The 19800-nt window shown below is 37.1% G+C and overlaps 1 protein-coding gene across 11 annotated transcripts in view; it reads right to left on the bottom strand.

Moving 5' to 3' along the window:
• PARD3 (par-3 family cell polarity regulator) overlaps positions 1-19800 on the bottom strand; it is a 444905-nt gene that overhangs the window by 149567 nt on the left and 275538 nt on the right. For 6 of the 11 annotated variants that reach the window (XM_030943492.1, XM_030943497.1, XM_030943503.1 and 3 more), the window contains 4 exons: positions 15325-15475; positions 8514-8703; positions 3567-3718; positions 2483-2527 (listed from right to left, as the gene is read on the bottom strand). In XM_030943492.1, the coding sequence (XP_030799352.1) occupies positions 2483-2527; positions 3567-3718; positions 8514-8703; positions 15325-15475 (538 nt within the window). The remainder of the gene's footprint in view (positions 1-2482; positions 2528-3566; positions 3719-8513; positions 8704-15324; positions 15476-19800) is intronic. The other 5 variants (XM_030943493.1, XM_030943500.1, XM_030943495.1 and 2 more) reach the window with 3 other exon arrangements.

The following is a 19800-nucleotide window of genomic DNA, read 5'->3' as shown; positions in this document are numbered from 1 at the left end:
ATGTTTTGTCCAGAGTAGTTAATTTTAGTCTATAAAGCAAATTTTTCATCAGCACATTCTTTTAAATCATTTTAAATGACAATTTTTTTTCTTTCTGAAACATTAGTTTTATGAGCTGTCAAGTCAAATGCTACCTGCAACTGATGCCAAAAACTTCTCTGGATTTCATTAAACCAGTTTTGCAAAGGCATAAAGTCTACTTTTTAAACACCTTCTTGAAGGACATTATCAGTGAGTCTATTTACTTAGTAATATCTGCTCCATTACATTTGATAAATTTTTCCATTTCTAGTTCAGTTCAGACACTAAGAGATCAACACTTCATCTGGGGAAGGCAGGGGAGGAATAAAGTAAGAAACTGCATCAAAACCAGTTTAATTTTGATTCAGTTTAATAAAAGTTTAATTAAAAAAGCATTGTGTAAAAATAAATCCATAAATAATTTAAATAAATGTTATTTGATTTTTTTCTTTTTCATTTTCATAACATGCACATGGAAAAATAACCACCTAGAGCTATAGTATGCCTGGTACTCTATAAATGAGCCATGCTCAATTGCTACTGAATATACTTCTAACCTCTAGGATGAACTGTAAACATTGCAAGGATTAGGTACTTCAAGTGAACTATAGAAAGAAAAACAATTTAAAAACTATTACAGTAACTAGAGCTGGAGAGTTCTGTGCTCTCCTTTTCAGCCAATACTATTAAATCCAACTGTGACAGTAACATAGTTTGTTTTTATCTTTTCTAAAGTAAATACATGTTGAAGTTTTCTGGCTTTTAGAGTTCATTAAAGCATAGTTCACCACACATTTGAAGCTTTTTTTTTTCTTAGAACCAGACAATTTTTAAGCCAAACTACAGTAAGTAGTTTGTTTAACAGCTACATCCATCTTCAGTAATGGAAGATATCCAGTGTTTAAATACAAAACCTGGTTAAAAGCACACAAGATAAATAAAACAAAAGTACAGCAAAAGGTGTTTTCCTTTTTTCCAGCCACTGAAATTTTTTTCCCAGCACATTTGCTGTGCACAAAATGTGTAACTGCCTAGTCCAGACAGCATGGTCATGCTCTTTCACCCAAGTTGTCCAACTTGCCTTTTTTTCGGAATTTAATCCAGGTGTTGCACATAAAGGAAAACTACACTCAGTTCATACCACCCTCTACTGATACCACCAAGACCACTAAGCACTTTTAAAACCTGAGGATTGTATTTTACTAAAACACACGGGTTTTACACCATTCTAATCACATCCCAGTCAACTACACAGGTTAATAAGAAAATGAAAAATAATTTACAATAATTTTGAGTTTGGTCTTTAACTTGTTTTTATGTGAATAATGTTCAGAGGTGAAGGCAGTTCCTAAGCATCAGTTATTACCACAACCATTAACACAATTCATACATTCACACTCTGATGGCTTTAATCCTCCAAAACATTCATACATTTTGAGTTTGTTTACACATTCTTTTTTTGCAAAGCTGCAAGTCTGTGGCCATACTCTGCAATGTTTTAAAAGCTAGAAGACTTATCTGTTCAAATAAAAATGATAATTTTATCACTTGATTACTTACAGCTTTTCAGTATTCCTACTCATGTTATACAGTCCAGTTAAACAGAGATGCAGTTGGGAATTAGTAAATGTAAATTTTGTATTGAATGCACTACTCGTCAGATCATGATAAAATAAATAATATTTTCAGGTTAAAAAGGTGAATTGTTCCTAATTAGAGCTAAGTAATGTTATGGTGTCCTCTGGATCTAGCCTAATTAAAATAGCATTCCATAGGTCAAAAGCTAACTTATATTAATAAATCATAAAGGTTCATAATTGCAGTTGGTGCATTATTTTAATTACTAATAAAAAATATGCCTTGAAAGCTATTTCTCATTATCATTTTGTGAAACATTACAATGAATAGTATGTGGAAAAGATTCTATTTACATATTCTTTTGTTCTGTTACGATGCTCGGGTTTCAGCTCCAAAAGCAAATCAACTTGCACAAATAATCTTCAACTCAATGCACAACATGTATCTGATGACCACTTAAGGCAAAGGCAGCAGTTTTCTAATTAAAATAATTATTTTCAAGCACTGTGTTAGCACTGTAATAGCCAAACACTCGACTCTTCTAAATCATCTCTCTGTGCACTGCAGTTTGAAGCTAGGAGGAGATTTTCCAAGATTTTTTTTTTGAAAGGACAAAAAACCCCAAACAACTCTGAATATTTATGAGTTTAAAGTGCAGAAACAGGTGTCTGCCTACATGACCTGGTTGAATATATACTACCCTAGATACTTATCCTATAGAAAAATTTTGTTTTTCTGTACGACTTGATTATTCACAATAGAAAGCAGCCATGCAGGTACTGGAATATTCATGTTTTCATGCAATTTGACTGGCAGTTCTGTAATTGTGGTAAGCTGCTTTGACCAAGGTTTCTATAGCAACAGCCTTACTGTCAATTCTTACCTGTTTTCTGGTCATCCATTGTACTGAGCTTAGTCTCGTCAGCTACTGTTAAAAGGTAAATGCATATTGGTTAGGCCAGTTAGTGCCCATGCCCCACATGCACTCAACATTCCTCCTGCTTTGCATATTTTCTTTTCAAGTTAGGGGACCTTAGAAATGTCCTACTTCATGCAAATAAACTGCAAGAGTAAGCAAACATTCTGGGGGGAAGTGGCAGCAAACCAGTAACCTTCATGCAGTGTCAGTCGTTCACATCACTGGCAGGTACAATATGTTATTGACACGTTAGCACGCGGCACTCGTCAAGACAAGTCAACACCTCCAACCTGACTGCAGCCTGAGGATCTTTGTGAATTAGGGATTGTAGGCAAGACACAACTATTGTAAAGGAGGGAATTGCATTGTATTTTATTATTCTGAGTAGGGAATTCTGTGTGTTTAAGCCATCAAAACTCACTGTTTGAGGTTACTAGAGTCTGCACTTCAAAATCTAAATGCAATGGCAGAAAAATTGATGGGCTTGTTAGCAATTACTTATTCTCAGTTGCTTTATCAGTTTAAATGATCACTGTGATTGCCTGTCTTAGCCACTGCTACTCTATAGGGCTTCTGATATAAATATTAAAACTTGGGTCTCAAACAGATGTCAGACTAGTCCCATTTTCTAATTCTGAATTCATCTACAAAATGAGAGACTATGAAAGACCTTTAAGGCTAACTGCATTATAATCATGGACTGAGAATAAACCTGGCTACCCAGAACCACAGCGTGGTACAGTTTTACACAATCATTCTGTATGGATTGGTAAATGCATTTTTCACCTCTATTTTAATAAATACCGTTTACTGTGTTTAGGTATAACCATATATACAGAGGGCTATGATATTTGAATGTATGGACATTTACAAACAACAAACAACACCCAGGCCACTTGGCCATTCAAGTTAGTACTTTACTACCCACAAGTAGACATTATGTGCAGTACCACTGCACATACACAATCTGTTTGGAATTATAAAATCTATATACTTACAACATGAAAATCAGGTTCAAATAAAAAAAAATTGAAAAAACATCACTCACTACCTAGATCCATGCTTTTGGATTTTCGTGTTTTAACAAACTCCAACTGACTGGCATCTGAAAATTGCTTTGTACGCTTTTCTGACATGCTCTGGCGTCCAAAACCCTCTCGCTGGAAGGCAAGTACTGGATCAACATCTGGACTAAGAGTGCTGTAGGAAGGGAAAAAAATCATGCGAACATTTATCAAGATCACGCAACCTTTCACTCTTCAGAGAAAATCATTTATTTAGCACGTGACTTCTAGCAACGATTAATCAGTTTTAAATACACCACTGCAAGTATTCAGTTACACACACAATGGATTTGTTTTACTGCATTAAGCAATTCTAGTTAAAAAGTACCAAGGATTTCATTTATAATTTTAACAAGATATACACATCTGGTGTACTATACATAATCTATTAGAAAAGAAAGTCCAAAACAGGAATAATTTGCAGGAGAATAAAACAGTTCTTTTTTCTTCCCGAGAAACAAATTTATTCTATTGATAGAAATTTATCTGGTCTGTCTTTATCAGAAAATATTTTTAGTAAAGCATAAATAGAAACTGTCCTGCCTGAAGCCCACAGAGCTTGAAACTTCTTAATTTAAAAACTTTACATTAAAATTTCTCCCCATATGTGAAATTTCTTGTAGATTTTTCATAACTTCTCCTTCTTTTAGCCTGGCTATGACAAACAACCATGTATTTTCATTGCTTCCCCACAGAGCAAGTACTTGCCACAGTGGATCCACCTCCTAATCAGAAATGGGGAGAACTGTATTTGGTTTTTGTTTCTTCTGCAGGTTTCTAAACTGACCTCAGCTCAGGCAGCCAAGTTTTCAGTGAGCTGCCTCAGAAACATGCTGAAGATAGATTTATTAATGGTGCTCAAACACTGGCAGAATCCTGAGTGCAAGAATGCAGGCAAAATTTGGTGTGCAAGCTAAAAACATTTAAACATTTTTTCAGAAGGCAAGATTGAGTACTGCAAATAAACAATATGAAAGGAAATTCACAAAAAGGTCTTCTAGCTCCTAGAAAAGGGCATGGTATATAGATCTCTACTTCAGCTGGCACAAAAAGAAATAAAAAACATGAAATACTGGAAAAAAAACAGTATTTTGGACCATTGTTATCTATCCTATAGGTAAATGACCCCTCAAAATCCCTCTTTGAATATTGTTGTACTTCAACATAAAAAAGTTAAATATTTTGTCTAAAGATCTCTAAATAGATCTCTACATGCCACTCAAGATATTGTGTTTAGTACCATCTTACTGTTTAGTACCGTGTTTCTAAATAATTCTTTTTACTGTAAGGGCTAAGTATAATAAACCTTTCTTTCCTAGTGAGAAACAGGCAAATGGTGAATTTCTGCAAAAAACAACTTATACTTTTAAATTCTGTAACAAGCACATGTTTATGTATGCCATGTACTCTAATTTACAGAAGTATCTTTGATCAAGAAACACCTGAGTATTAGGCAAAACAGAGAAAAAGAGGTAAGGAAAAGTGTCCAAAGGCATAAAGTACTATAAAGGATGAAAATCACTACCCTCATTACCAGACAGCCAAAAAGAAATTCAGTCTAGCAATGGCAGATTTACAAATAATAAGATATGTGCTTGTGACAGGCATATAATACTCCAGTGTGAGCAGGATCAGAGCTTATGTGAATAAAGCCAATGTCAAGTGCCTTTTGACTTTAATGTTTCTGGCTCAGGCTCATAATGTTTTACATTTAATTACTGCAACTATTTCAGAGATGTCTGCACAATTTAGCAATGTTCTCAAGCATATGCTTAAAAGCTCTGATGAATCAGAGACCATACTCAAAAATAGCTATTTAATCCTAACACTGCTCCCACAAAATAGGGAAAAAATTATCTCCACATGATAAAAAGATAAAATAGACAAGGCCAATATACACTTCTAGCATTTATAGCAGTGCAGTATGTAGCTGAGTAAGAACCACCTAAATCTGAAAACGTACTCCAAAGTGACTCCAACTGAACTTACAGGGTTTCAACACCTTTCATAATCAGGTCATAATTGACTTTACCAAGGCCACACAGAAGTTTCTGGCTCCCTGCTAGTCAGCCCTGTCTCTGAAGGCCAGAAAAATGTGGTTTTACTAAGTGAGAATTTTTTGCCAGCAACATCTGTTAGCACAGGCTCACGTTTGTTAAAATGACTGGTTTCATCTTGCTGAACAAAATGCATCCTGTGACACTTTCCTCAGAAAAGGTGAACTTAGAAAATTATTTGTTTTGGCTCTATGCTTCTTTTCTCATACAAGGTTGCTTTGATCCTCCTATATAAAACTTCTACTAGAGTAAAATATCATTTCCATGTAAACACAGCACACACTTATATATTGAAGTCCTAAGAACAGACTAAAACTCTGGTTCAAATATAACTTGAAAAGGACACCCCAGGCCCCAGAGAGAGCAGTAGGGTCTGGACATGGCATCAGCAACTGGGAATTTGGGAGGCTGGAACCCAGCATTTCCACTGACACCACTTTTAGAGACTTTCTGCTTCCCTGATCTGCCCTTGTCACACCTCCCTTCCACACATACTTATTAAGGGAATTATTATTGCATGTTTGCACAGTATCCTGCACCCTAAAGGTGCTACTTAGCAGCTTTATTTGAGCCTTACATAGAGTTCTGAATTTTCATGTCCGGTTTTACTTCTATTATTAATGACCCATGAGTGTTTCAGTAATTAAGGAAGGAGTGGATCACAGGAGCCTGAACGCTGTACATTGTCTAAAAGTATTCAAAAGTCCCCAAGAAGAGCAACAACTGCAAAACCAATGAGTGCAGAGGAGGAATTAATGCCCCTAAAAATGTCTAATTTTAATATTTTTCAACTACGTCAATAAAAGACAGAGGTGAATTTAGTGCAAGTCATTAAGCAATGCCAAATGCAATTTACTATATTCTAGAATACTTAACAAATAAGATTTCTGGAATGACAGCTGATCCTTAAAAGAATGTAACCGTCTTCTGACCCTCAATGTTATTAAAATTCCATTTATTAATCCTGTCTTATTGGCCCTTTGTTTTCATAACATTTTCATCAAGGATTAGGGAGATATTGTGAGGCTGAAAAAGCTTACATTTTCTTCTGTGATTCAGAACAGCTGCCATTCTTGTTTGGATAACCCTTCATCCATATTCTTAGTTTTACCCTTTGTGCCTTCCAGCAAAATCATACAATGCACCTTCGTTTTACAAGTCTTCCTTCATCCATTAGCAACAGGAAATTATAGCAACAATCTAATTCCATTGCCATTTACTTTTTTTTTTTACAAATAGAATACATTAGGCACTAAAGCAGCGCACTGCTTTAAGTGCCTTAACTCTTTTAAGTGCTATTGTATCTGAAGACCTTTACAGTTTCTCAAACATACACTTAAAACTTTTTTGAGTGTGATCAATTCTACAACACCTAATCCCTGTTTTCTTTACTGTTACTTCATTAACAAAGAAGTGCATGAATAGCAAGACACACTGCAGAAGTCAATGTAAAAGCATCTGCAGTTTTGTTCAAATGTTTTAAGTTTATTTCATAGGATTTTGCTCACATTCAGCTAAAAATATTCCCTCAGAAATAAGCTATTATGTGCAGGCTTGAGGACTGTTCTATTTAAATGTCTCAGATTCCCAGCTTTTACAAAAGACAAAGGGACTTTTCATGGACCCAGATTACAGGTATGACTTGTCCATAACAATAACTGCAACATCAAAAAAAAGTAAACGAGAATGAAAAAATTAAATTTCCATACAATCGTTAAAACAGAACTTAAAATAGAGAACTCAATTCCTGGATGTAAGATGAAATAAACTAGTTTAAAGCAGAGAAGAAGCTGACAGGTGCATATCAGCCAGCAGGTGCTATTGCTGTTCTATAAAGATACTGCTGACACATTCGTAGCAGGCTCAAGAGACAAGAAAAATAAGAAAATTCTAGTACTTCACACCATTTGTGGTAATTATCCAGCTTCAAGAAGTAGCAGCGTACAGAGGTGGGCTTTTATTTTGCTATTACTATAGATAATTACTGGACTTGTAAATTAAATCTTAGATCTGTATTAATTGTACTAAGCAATAAACAGTATTTCTTTACCAGGAACTTAAGGAAGGCAATATTGGAGCTCAATGCATTTCTCATTAAGGCTCTTATATTAAAATGTGTTAAAGTAATCAGAGAGTCAACCTAAGACTCACAGAAGTTATTTTTACTATGGATTAAACATATAAAGTTACTTTCCATACCTTTAAATGTGGAACTGTTACTTTCTGTATATTTAAATTTAGAGCTATTACAGTATATTGTCTTTGCAAATCATCTAACAATATGAATAGTAGTTCTTCACAAATAATGAAGAAATCTTAACCAGCTCTTTTTGCATGAGCATTAACACAGAGGCAAAACTAAGAGCTTTGAGGTCTAAGTAGATTTGAAAGATTAGTACATTATTAGGAAAAGCAAGGAAGTGTACAAAAGTATTGAGATGCTCCTAGATATACAACGTAATATAAAAATAAAACCTTTGTTTTATAAATTTTGAAATATTTACAGTGAGGTTTATAAATTACGACTTCCAATCAGTCTTCCATCTTTCATAAATTCAAGTGTTTAAATTTTGCTATTTTTTTTACAAAAGCTAGGTCAGGTAGAAATTAAAGTTAGATCATCATCAAAATAACACAGCTATGTACTGTCTAAGTAAAATATCCACAAATATGCTTTGACACAGCACAAAACTGAAACCAGAGGTATTTGTATAGACTTCCTCCCTGAAACAAGGAAAATTATCTGTTTGAAAATAGTAAAATCCAAACGTGACCAAAAAAAAAAATTAAAATTAGCAGGAGCCAAAATGTAACTAAAGGAAAAGATGCAACTACAGTTCTCTCTTTTTTCCTTCCACCAAACCATGCTCTTACCAGTCTGTTGACTCATTAATTGCAGCTTTAGCCCATCCACCAGTATCAACAGTGCCAAACCCGACATCATCATGGGAACTGGATGATGACTGGTCAGAGAGATGAGGAGGAAGGACTGACAGCCTGTCATCTTCAATAATGACAGTGTCATCCTGGGGCATGTTCACTGTTGGAGACAGCTGATATTTACCTGGACAAAAGGGAGAAAAAAACCCAAAACTAAATAACAGCAGTGTGCAGAGAGTGCCTTGAAAAATATTTCATCACAGATGATAAAAGGTTATGTCAAACTGCAGTGCCACTGATAAGAGTGACACAATGCAGATAATAAAATTAACTATGTCTCACTTTGTACCCATCTTCCTGTGCACAGGTCTGAAAATTGATGCACACCAGTTGTTTCTGTGGCTACTGCAAGACCACAAGTTCTTCAAGCTCAACAGAAGGGCTGAGGTTTGGAAGAGATCTCTCTTCTCGTCCAACCCTTTCCACTCAAGCAGAGACACCTACAGCCATGTAGCCAGGACCCCAAACAAATTCCTTCTGAGTATGGCTTCTGCACCACCTCCCTGAGCACTCTGTGCCGGTGCATGGTCACCTTCACACTGAAAAAGTGTTTCCTGATGTTCAGAGGAACCTCCCATGTTCCTGTCTGTGCCCATAGCCTCAAGTCCTGGCTGAGGAGCTGCCCAAAGGCACCTCTCCCAGAAGACTGTATCTCCTCCTGTATCACCTTGTTTGGTAGAAACAAAGAATGTGTTCCACAAGGACTAACAGAGGCTATCACTTTTCCTGATCAGTCTGGCCTTCATGAAATGAGAAATTATTCAAGTGGTGCTGGAAGTGAACACATGCAAAATTTGGAGAAAAAAAATTATCAAATTCTATTATCAACAAATTCAAGTCAGTTTTAAAGTTTTAACACTTTTGTTAAAACACTTAAACAACAACCTTCACATACATCAAGACTCAGCATGAGTCTGTTCAGTGGCAGACTTCATCAGGTAAATTTGTGAGTACAAGTTAAAGATGGTATGATCTTACTAAAACAATCTGTAAAACTGTCACATCTCATGAGAAGAAACACATTAGCTTAATCAACCATTAATCTGACAACAAATTGAAAATTATTCTAAAACTATGATGCGCCAGTGTAATGTATCACAAAACTTCTATTTCCATATTTTAAACTGCTTCTATGGACACATCAATTATTTCCACACTTTACTTTCACTGTAGATATGGAAAAAAATGTGAATAATTTGGGGAAAATAAAGTTTTCCTCTTTTCTGTAAAGGTTTCAGTTACTCTCACTACCTTTGCATGCAATTATTAATAAAAAAACAAACAAACAAACAAACCCCTATATGTAAAGAGGTAGTTAAAATCCTCACTGCACTAGATAATACATATAGCAATCTTTCCAAAGAAGGGAAAACTGCTTTCAAAGGGATCATTAAAGAAGGCTGAAAAAATGGCTGGAAGAAAAAGGTACTGCATGGTGAACACCTCATCACTGTCAAACTGAAATGAATGCATGCAGTTTGCATAACAGCTGATTCTGCCCAGCAATAGTTCCTTTGATGGACAGGTTAATGTTTAGCCTGGTAATGTACTTCTTTCCAAACATAATGCCTACAAGACTGTTAACTGTGTAGTTAATAATGTCTCCAAAGAATTGATTGTGAAAAGGTATAACCTTATGGCACTCAGCAGATTGAACTTCCCATCTGAGAGGCTACAGTAATTCAGTAACACTTTTAACTTTTCACTACCCTTCTTTATATCTGACAAGGGTGAAGATTGACATTTTAATAGTTGCTTTAGAATTAGGGAGAAAACCCATCTGACATGCCTATGCTTTTCATTGCAGATGAAGCTAAAAACAGTTGAAAGGCTTCACCTCCAGCAGATGGTTGGACAAACCTCAGCACGGGACTCAATACATGCTTTGTAGAGAACTCAGCTGAAGTGGATAGAAAATACCCCTGGAGAATTAATTCCACAAGTGTTGTGAGAAACCTTACAAGGAAACATCAAACAAACTTCAAACCCAGTAATCTTCAGTATATTTGACTGATCTACAAATCTAAGGCATTGCTCAACCTGTCTACAAACCTCTTCAAGAAAATAATTTTCCCTCGGGCTGGAAAAGTGCTATTTAGACTCTGTGAAATTTAGACTCTGACTACACTTCAAGTCCAGTTTTGCATATATTAATTCAGCTTCAGTGAGGTAATCTGTAATAACATAAAGTATGTTGGACACTGTACTAAGCAAGGTAAAACATTCTCCCTTTCAAATGTTTCTCATCTCAGAACAATGATGCTCAAATTTCTTGGACAAGTTACCAATCTAAAGGAGCACAGTCTGTGGACTTCACCAAACAATTGGGTAAGAGGGGTTCCCATCTGTCTGTGCAGAAAAAAAAGCCCCAGAGCTCCAGTACCAAATGGCTGGTCTCCTGATCTATGAGGATTTTCATCCTACAAGGAAAAATATGCCAAGCAGCATATTTCAAAAAATATTATACACCTTCAAACCTATTATACACCAGAAAATAATTTGTACTGGAATTAAACCATCAACATAGAGCCCTCTAAACAAACCCTGATCACACACAGTACATGGTATGAATAACAGGTTTATTCATGAAGAACTAAACTGCTCCAGGTCCTTTCAGATCTTGCCATTCCATAAAGTTCAGTTAATACGTTTGCTGGGATAACTTGGCTCCCACACTGACACTGCATTGTCATGGAACTGTTTCTGGCTTGATGCTTTGTGCTTTTGCTATTGCTTTCTCTTTAAAGGATGGTCTACAAAATCTGTTGAACACTCTCACCGTATGTTCCAAACCCAGCATTACCTTATGAATGACTCATGAGCATGTTGACACTGTGGGACTCAGACCAATAGTACAACGAACGCCTGGAGAATGACTAACAACAAAGATTTCTCTGCTGTATACAGGTCTTGGATTTCAAGAAAGTGCTCAGATCTGTCAACTATTGTACAAGAGCATAACATTTTGATGAGATTCCTGGCCAAGGAACTACATTTTGATTGTAAAGGGTTATTTTCATTTCACTGAGACACACACTCTACATCTCTAGCTAAATTTCTGTCAGTAGTGCTTCCTCCTGATTCTACCCTTAAGATAGCAATTATTTATGTAGAGAACAGAGTATTTCCTGTTGTGTAAGAACCATCAAACTTCACAAAGTTATGGGGGATCCTTCAGGATGAAAAGCAGATTCAGTGCAAGTGATTGTTATTCTGTGTACCCCCCGAAAAATATCTTCTGTTTAGTCACCGTTAGCAACAAAACCTGCCACGTTCATAAAAAAAAAATCAGCAACTAGAAGAAGGAGATGAAAGAGGACTTTGTACTAAGCTGTTTGTTGAATAAGAATAATTTATATAGACAGCAGCTATGTATTTATGTACTGTAAAACTCAGGAGCATAATGCATGACATACAAGAACGGTATGTCAGAAGAAGACTTGAATTTTTAATTATAAAGCCAAGCAAACCAGTATAACACAGCTGTTTTACTGAATAACATGCACCTTGGAAATAATAAAATAAATAAATATAAGGGTTTCTTACAGCCATCTAATTCTTAAAAGACCCAATTTATATAAATAAAATATCCCATCTCCTCCAAACCAAAAGTATTCCCTGAATACAGAAAGTTGTATCTTTTCTCCATCAGAAATTTTCAGTGAAATATTATCAAATGAAAAAGCATAAGAAAATCTATAATAGCAATAACCACCTAGAAAAGTAGATCAACATGAGAATCATCAGAAACATGAAAAGATTCACGTAGCCTTATTGCAGTAAGCAAACATTATTTTACATAATTTAAATCACATCCTAAAATTGGTATTTTATTCCCACTCTCACAGCAAGGCTCTGACAGCCAGTTCTTGCTTGTCAGTTATGAAGGAGTAAGGAAATTGTCTTAAATACCTTTCCTGAAATTACATTAATGGTATTTAAAAGAACAAAACACTCGAAATCTTTGTTCCAACTTTAAGCAATGACTAAAACAAGCAGGCATTTTCCAGACTTTAAAATTGCTACTTTTGAATACTTTAAATTAGGAAGGAAGAAAACTCAAACCCATCCAAGAGCAAAAGCAGCAGGAAGACCTACTCCTTCCATGAAAACAAACTGTCATCTCCTCACTAAAAAGTACTGAGTACTAGAAGTTTATTTAGTTAAATCCATTGAGGGGTAATTCAAAAGACATCAGATGATTCAGAGAGCTCATCAGAGGGGTTCTTGATATGGGGAGAGCACTCAAGGGAAGCAGCACTGCATAAAGCACTCCTTTGGGCTTGTTTTCATGGGCAGGGCTGGTGTGGGAAGGTATAGACCTCCAGTGTTCTTCAGCCAGGTTGTTCTTAGGACTAATCCTCAATTTTAGGCCAATTTTCAAGAGAGGAAGAGTCATGTAACACCCACAAACATTCTCAGGAAAATAAAAAAGCCATGCTTTTTTTCTCATTATCAATCCCCCCAAAAAACAGAGATTCCACTGCATAAAAAGTGACTGAGTCTTTAAAATGTTAGCTATTCTGAAACAAGCAACTGCACCTATCTCTCCCAATAGGCAATACCTCCCTGTTGTATGGCACTGCAAGAAAACTTGCATATGAAAGATTATGAACAGTGCAGTTTTAATTAGTGGTGCTGATTAATTCAGGAAAAATAGTCTTATTAGAAAAGTGACCATTCCCCAAAAACTGGGTTTAAACATCACAGGTCTGTGCTTCTGCTGTGATTGCAGAAGGGAACAGTCCAATCCTAGAAAGACCAGTTTTAGTTACACGCTGCTAGATCACATTTACTATGAGGTTCAGGCACAACCTGATTTTCCACTAATGTGCTTCCACTAAAGATTCAGTGAATTAAAGTCACAACCAACCAATTTTTTACATAGTTCCTGGTCCCTGAAAACAATTCAGAAAAGCAATCAAAGAAAATCAAAACATTTACTTCAGGTTATGAGAAACTTAGAAAATGAAGGATAGATTTTTTTTTCTATGTATACAATGCAAAAGTATCTAAGGGTATTAGATGCTAACAGCTTTGGAAATACTGTTTTGGTTTTTTGTGGTTAAACATGAATTACTGGCTACTGCTAAAGGGGTGATATCAGACTGATGAACCACTAGTTCAATTTGGCACGGCAAGTCTTGTGCTCCTCTGATGTTGAAGCAAACTGCACTGCTGACACACGTGCACCCAGACTTTCTCAGGGCTCCCTCTCCCAACAAAAATGGACAATGTGTTTAAGTGATAATTTGTTAACACTTATATGAGCTCTGTGTGTAAATCCTCTGCAGCACTGATGGAAAAAGCAGAAGGCAATGCTTTGCAAATGTTTTATCTAAAGCCTTGACACAACAAAAACTACCTCTTTCTATGGGAGAGTAGTGCTAAAGACTTCAAATTAATTCATCACTCCTTAAATTTGTTGACAAACAAATACAATTTTTTCTAAATTTTTCTCTTTAAGAGCATATGACTTTGGATGACATGGTTTCACACAGCCTTGATTTTCACGTGCTCATTTTTTCTTCCGAGCTGCACAAAATGAAATGCAATAGAACAGAATACAGTATGTTTCTAATTACTATTTCCCAAATGAACAAAAAAGGGCAAAAGACTTACTGGACAAAATACCCTAAATAGCAATACTTGTGGATTTTCAGAGAGTTTAACAGCAGTCATATTTTGTCACCACAAAGAAAATGCAAAATCCAAAATACAAAAATTATTTTAAAAAGAAAACATGGGTGGAAAAAAAAAGAAACCCAACCCAAATAAAAAAATATAGGGTGAAAAATATACACAGACTGTTGATTGGAAAAGCCTCTGTGATAGACTAATTTTCTAAGGCTGAAAACTAATCTAAAGCAATTGAAAACTATGTTATGCCTCGCTTCATATGAAGTTTATAGTACCATCCTCTAACATATTCTGTGTACCTAATATGCTAAAAAAAGTCCTAGATTTAATAGCCGTGTCTTCTTTTTAAACTCACAACTCAAGCGAGCAATTGTCACGTCTTCTGTCAGGTGTTATTTTCATCAAGCTGCTTTTTGTGTTTAAACTTGAAAATCCTTTCAAACTAATCCCATCCTAGTCAGTAAATCCAACCACTCCTGTGGCAAGGCAAGTCTTTATTACCTAGCTCTGTACATCAGAAGTTGAATTGCTGCAAAGCAAGCACTAATAACCTCATTATCCACTGGGACCATGCAGATGGCAGGGCATAGAATCTGCACAAGGGATGCTTATAATTAGTTATGAGGTTTTAAAATTGGTGTCCTACAAAGCAAACATTTAAATAAATTAATAAGTCCCCTAATAAGCATAAATGGACGCAAGTTTGCCTTATTTATTTTTGTATTTTAGTAGGACTGAAACAGAGGTGAAGGAATATTGAAAAAAAATTATGAATTCCCATGAATCACTGGCTTTGATGCAACATGGAGCCTAGACCAACCAATAATTTATTGTCCTAAAACAGATATTGAAAGACCATGTTAAATTCTACTATTATTCATTCTATGACCTGTCACAGGATGCAAAATTCACTTTAGAATCCCGCTTTACCTTCTTCCTCACATTAACTATCCAGAAGTCTTGCATAGAAGAATTTTAAGGCACGTTTTAAGTTGGTCAGTGCAACCTCCGTGTTCCCAATTCCCACATAACACATTAGCCACCCTTCAATGAATCACAGAGAGAAATAAAACATGCCCTGCTTAGCAGAGCTGCTCTGACTCACCCATTATCCTGCCTAGTGCCACGTTCTTTGTGGGTGACTCGCTGAGACCCTCAATCCCACCGTAGAGGGAGTGGGAAATCCTCCGCTCCCGGTCATCCAGCAGAGTCTCTATGGGCAGCTCTGGCCCAGAGGGGCTCCCAGGTGATTCCAACTGCAAAGAGAGGAGAAAATTAGTGCCTGAGGTCCCCTTACCACATGGGGGAACTGTAACAAATTGCCTAAGGCCTAGACCTGTCTGAGCACCAAATGAGCTAGAACTTCTCATGCTGGACAGAGATAATTTGCAATGACAGCTCTGCCTAATGACCAACTTTCTAACCCCTTTACACTGCACCCCCCATGGTGCCCTGTCAAATTTCAAACCCTTCAGCAGAAAATTGGTGAAAAAACCCCATTCCATTTTGGTGCCTCTTTGTTGGATAATTTCTCAAACAGACAGTTGGGCTGTTTCCAATACCATCAGCAGACAGCTGGGCCATCTTCTGCACACTGACAGCTGAACACAACAAGCCCCTTGTCAGGAGCATGGAACAGGAACTCTCATTTGGAATTGGGCTGCTGCTGCCACAGTGGTGCAACTTGCTTTCAAATGAAATCATCACACTCCGAAGTTTTGTAGTTAGGAACAAAAGAAAAAACACAAAAGTTGTCAGACTTCACTGTAATTTTATTTTCAATTTGAGTTCTTTGCTCTGTCTTTCCTGACTGCAGAGTAAAGAGGTCTTACATGCCTCATTCAGCCTGGAAGCTCCTCTAATCTCTTGCTGCAGCATCCAGGCAGAGACACAAAAGCAGAACTGGCAAGACCTGGGGTGCCCTCCACCCCAGCCCTCAAACCCCTGGAGCTGCCAGGTCCCTGCCCTCCACAACTGAGGCCAGACTCTCCAGGGCATCACAAGACCAATGAAGTATGTGGTGGAAGTGATGGGCTCAGGCTGCTTGGCCACGTGCACAGGAAAGAGAAAGGCTGCACACACAGCCTCCTGCCCACCCCAGCTGCTCTCCTTCAGAAGAATGCCTGAGTATCTTCCCAGCCCAGCCTTTGCTTGCAGAAGCTGGTCATCCCTCATTTTCCTACAGAGGCCTCTCATATTTTTCAAGAGGACAGGGAAAAGTCAAGTTCTCCTTGGTGAGCCCCAGAGAATCAGAGCTCAGGGGAATGCAGCTCTCCAAGAGAGGAAAAGAAAATAATTTGGTATCATCTACCCGGATTTAGCAACCCTATCAGCCACAGCTCTGCTGTCAGCACAGCTCCCAGGAATGAGAAGAATGAGTACCTGTGCATTCACAGGTCACTGTGCATGCCCAATGTAGCAGGGCCCACATGCTCCCTGCAGAGATAAGAGACTCCCCACATCATGGCCCAATCCTCATGCCATCCAGTCTTCCTGCTGCCCCTAAAGCTCTTGGTTCAGCTGGGCTCCAGCACCCTGCTATCCTCTCAGCAATGCCACCAAGATGCTTTGCCAAGACCATTAAACCAATTCACCTGAACATTGTGAGCTGAATTCAGCTCTATCAAAAAAGTAAACAACTATTAAAAAATACATGTATTTCGTAGAAAAGTAGTATGAACTCAGATATCAAAGCATTAGCTCTTCTTACCAACACACTTCTTCATATTGAAGCAAATAGTTAAATCTTAAAAGCAGTGTCCTTACACAAATCCCACAGCATTTATTTCATACATATTGAAATACAGTGGGGACCAGATACTCAAAGACACAGAGCATGCTGCAAACTATTTAAAGCCACTGGAAATGCTCATTCCAAGTACCGAGTGATCTCCAAACAAGCACGAGAGGACTAGTTCATAGTTTCAGGAATTACAATAACAAGAAACATGTTGATTGTTTTTTCTTTTTGAAACAGCTGCCCATTATTAATCACCCCACCCGCACTCCCCAGACGACTAAAAAATGTGTGCTATGAAAAAGTTTAAAAAATCTGCTTCAAGGGCTACAAAGCCCTGGGCCTTCTCCCCAGCAGAGGCTTTGAAGTGAGCCCGATGGTGGATGACTCCTGACGACACCCGGGGCGCGGGGGCGGAGGGCTGCGAAACGCCGCACTACGGTCAAGGAGACCGCGATCGGGAGGTCTCAGGCTCTGTAAAAATTATTATTTCTGTTCAAAGCCATCATCTGTTTAATATAAATGAGATATTTAATGAAGTTCCAAACTGTAGACTTATCTCTCCCAGTTTGATAAGCACCGGGGAGATTTACTGCATCGGAGGGTCAACACAATTACAATTGGAGGCACGTCAAACTGCAGGAGAATAATATACTTGCAGTGCAAGTGAATTAGACTCAGTAAGGTTTAAATTGCGAAATGAGGATTTGTTTTATTAGTTTTTTTAAATTGCAGATTACAACTGACAGCTTTACTGAAAAGTAAATTAAACAATATTTGTAGACTCTGTTATAAAGAATCTAAGGCACATTTGAAAAGAAATGATAACTTCTGAAACACTACAGAAAAAAGAGTATAGCAACATTAGACTGCTTGAGAGCTTAAAGTTGCATGATAAAGGTACTAAATTATGAACTACCCTTTATTTCACTGCCTTTAAATAAGGTGTGAAAATATCAAAGTGCTTTGGGATTTATTCTCCCAGTGCTATATTGATGACTTTATGTAACAAGTGTCCAGCTTTTAGTGAGCAATATCACACAGTCCTTCGTGTGACAAGCCATCAACTTTCAGATTCATTTGTAGAAAGATCTCAAGAGATTTTCAGAAAGACACTGACGGTGCCTTTCTGAAAATGAGACAAGATGGTTCAGAAGCAAAGAAATATATAGAAATTCATTCCTGGTAATACAATAAGTCCAGAATAAATAAAAGAAATAGCAGGAGTGTTGCATTTATATGGCCATGTTTTGTAAAGTGAATCACATATTTTATCATTTCCATGAGTAAAACTTTATTAATTTTTAATTAGCATCTCAAAAGATGAGTTTAAACAAAGGCATTGACAGCCAGCTACACAAACATTTTACAGAAGGTAAAATGCCTTTTATAAAACACCCAAAATTAGACAACTGGTTGCCACAAAAAACCCCAAAATGCCTTTTCCTTACATTGTTAACAGCACGTCTGCGCAAGAAAAGAAACACAGAATTTGCAAACTGTTGTTGTGGGCAAGACAAACAGTCCAACAGTCCAAAGCAAAACTGCAGTTCAAACAGACTTGTTCTTCGTGATGCATTTCTAATAAAGAGCTGGAATTACACATTCTAGTTCCTTCTCTTAGCCACTCTCAGTGCTATCTGGTATAATTTGATTTGATTGGCTGATAAAGAGTGGGCAACATAAACAAAGCTGTACAAATTCCTGGCTTCATTAAAGGCCTGGCAAGGAAAGAAATCCATGTGGCAACTGGCCCCCTGTCAACAGCTGCTGGAGCACCCCTTGGTGCGCCAGTTCAGAGTCACAGACCAACTGAGGGTGGATGAAATCACTGGAGATTATCTAATCCAACCTCCTGCCCAAAGCAAGGTCTGCAGGAGCAGGTTGCACAGTGCCCTGCCCAGTTGGGTTTTGAACATCTCCAAGATCAGAGACTCCTCACACTCTCAGGCAAGTTGTGCCAGTGTTGACCTCTAAGAAGGATTTCTTTTTTCTTATGTGTAAAGAAATTTCTTGTATTTTGGTTTATGCCTGTTTCTTCTTTTCCTGACACTGGGCAGCCCTGAGAAGAGTCTGGATCAGTATTCTTTATTACTTCTTTATTACTTTCATCAGGTATTTATAGACACTGACTGGTAAAGATCCTCTGATTTTTCTTCTCTCTAGACTGAAAAGAGAGAGTTCCCTCTCTGGATCCTAGCACTGATCTGTACTAAATGATCATATTTGTAAAAATGCAATAAAACCTCCCATGCTACAGATTGCCTGTAGCTCCTTTTCTATCCATTCTCTTAAATTAAAAAAGCCAGATTAAAATTTTTTAAATTAAAAAAAAGGCTCTACTCTGACCCTTTGTCATTCAGATAAAAAACAGCTGTTTGCTAAAGTACTGTCTGTACCAGCTAGCCCAGCTGCTGCTTATCTGGATGATAAAAGGACAAATAATGCAGTCCCTTTTACTTAAACACCACCATCCATCCTATTTGAAGTTATGTACATAAATATGAAAAAGGCTTATGCACAAGAAGAGTGCCAAAATATTCAAAGCATAAACAATCTTTTTTTAATGAAAAAAGAATCAGACTCCATTTTTCCTTCAGAAAATAAATTGTCCAAATATAGGAATGCAAGCGTTATGGGTGTTAAAGAAGTCGGTACACAAATTTACTATATATGACACTGCATCCAGAATGCTGAAGCTCTATCTGTCACACAGAATTATTCTCCAGGCTTTCTTTTTTCTTTCTTATCTGTGTACTGTGGTTAAGATTTCCAAAACACTACAGCTTCATTTTCCAACATAGATACTTTTAAAATACTACTAGACTATATCAAGGCATCAAT

Source organism: Camarhynchus parvulus, chromosome 2 (assembly GCF_901933205.1).
Source record: "Camarhynchus parvulus chromosome 2, STF_HiC, whole genome shotgun sequence".
In the NCBI taxonomy this organism is placed as follows: Eukaryota; Metazoa; Chordata; class Aves; order Passeriformes; family Thraupidae; genus Camarhynchus; species Camarhynchus parvulus.
This window is presented reverse-complemented; position numbering and strand designations above follow the sequence as displayed.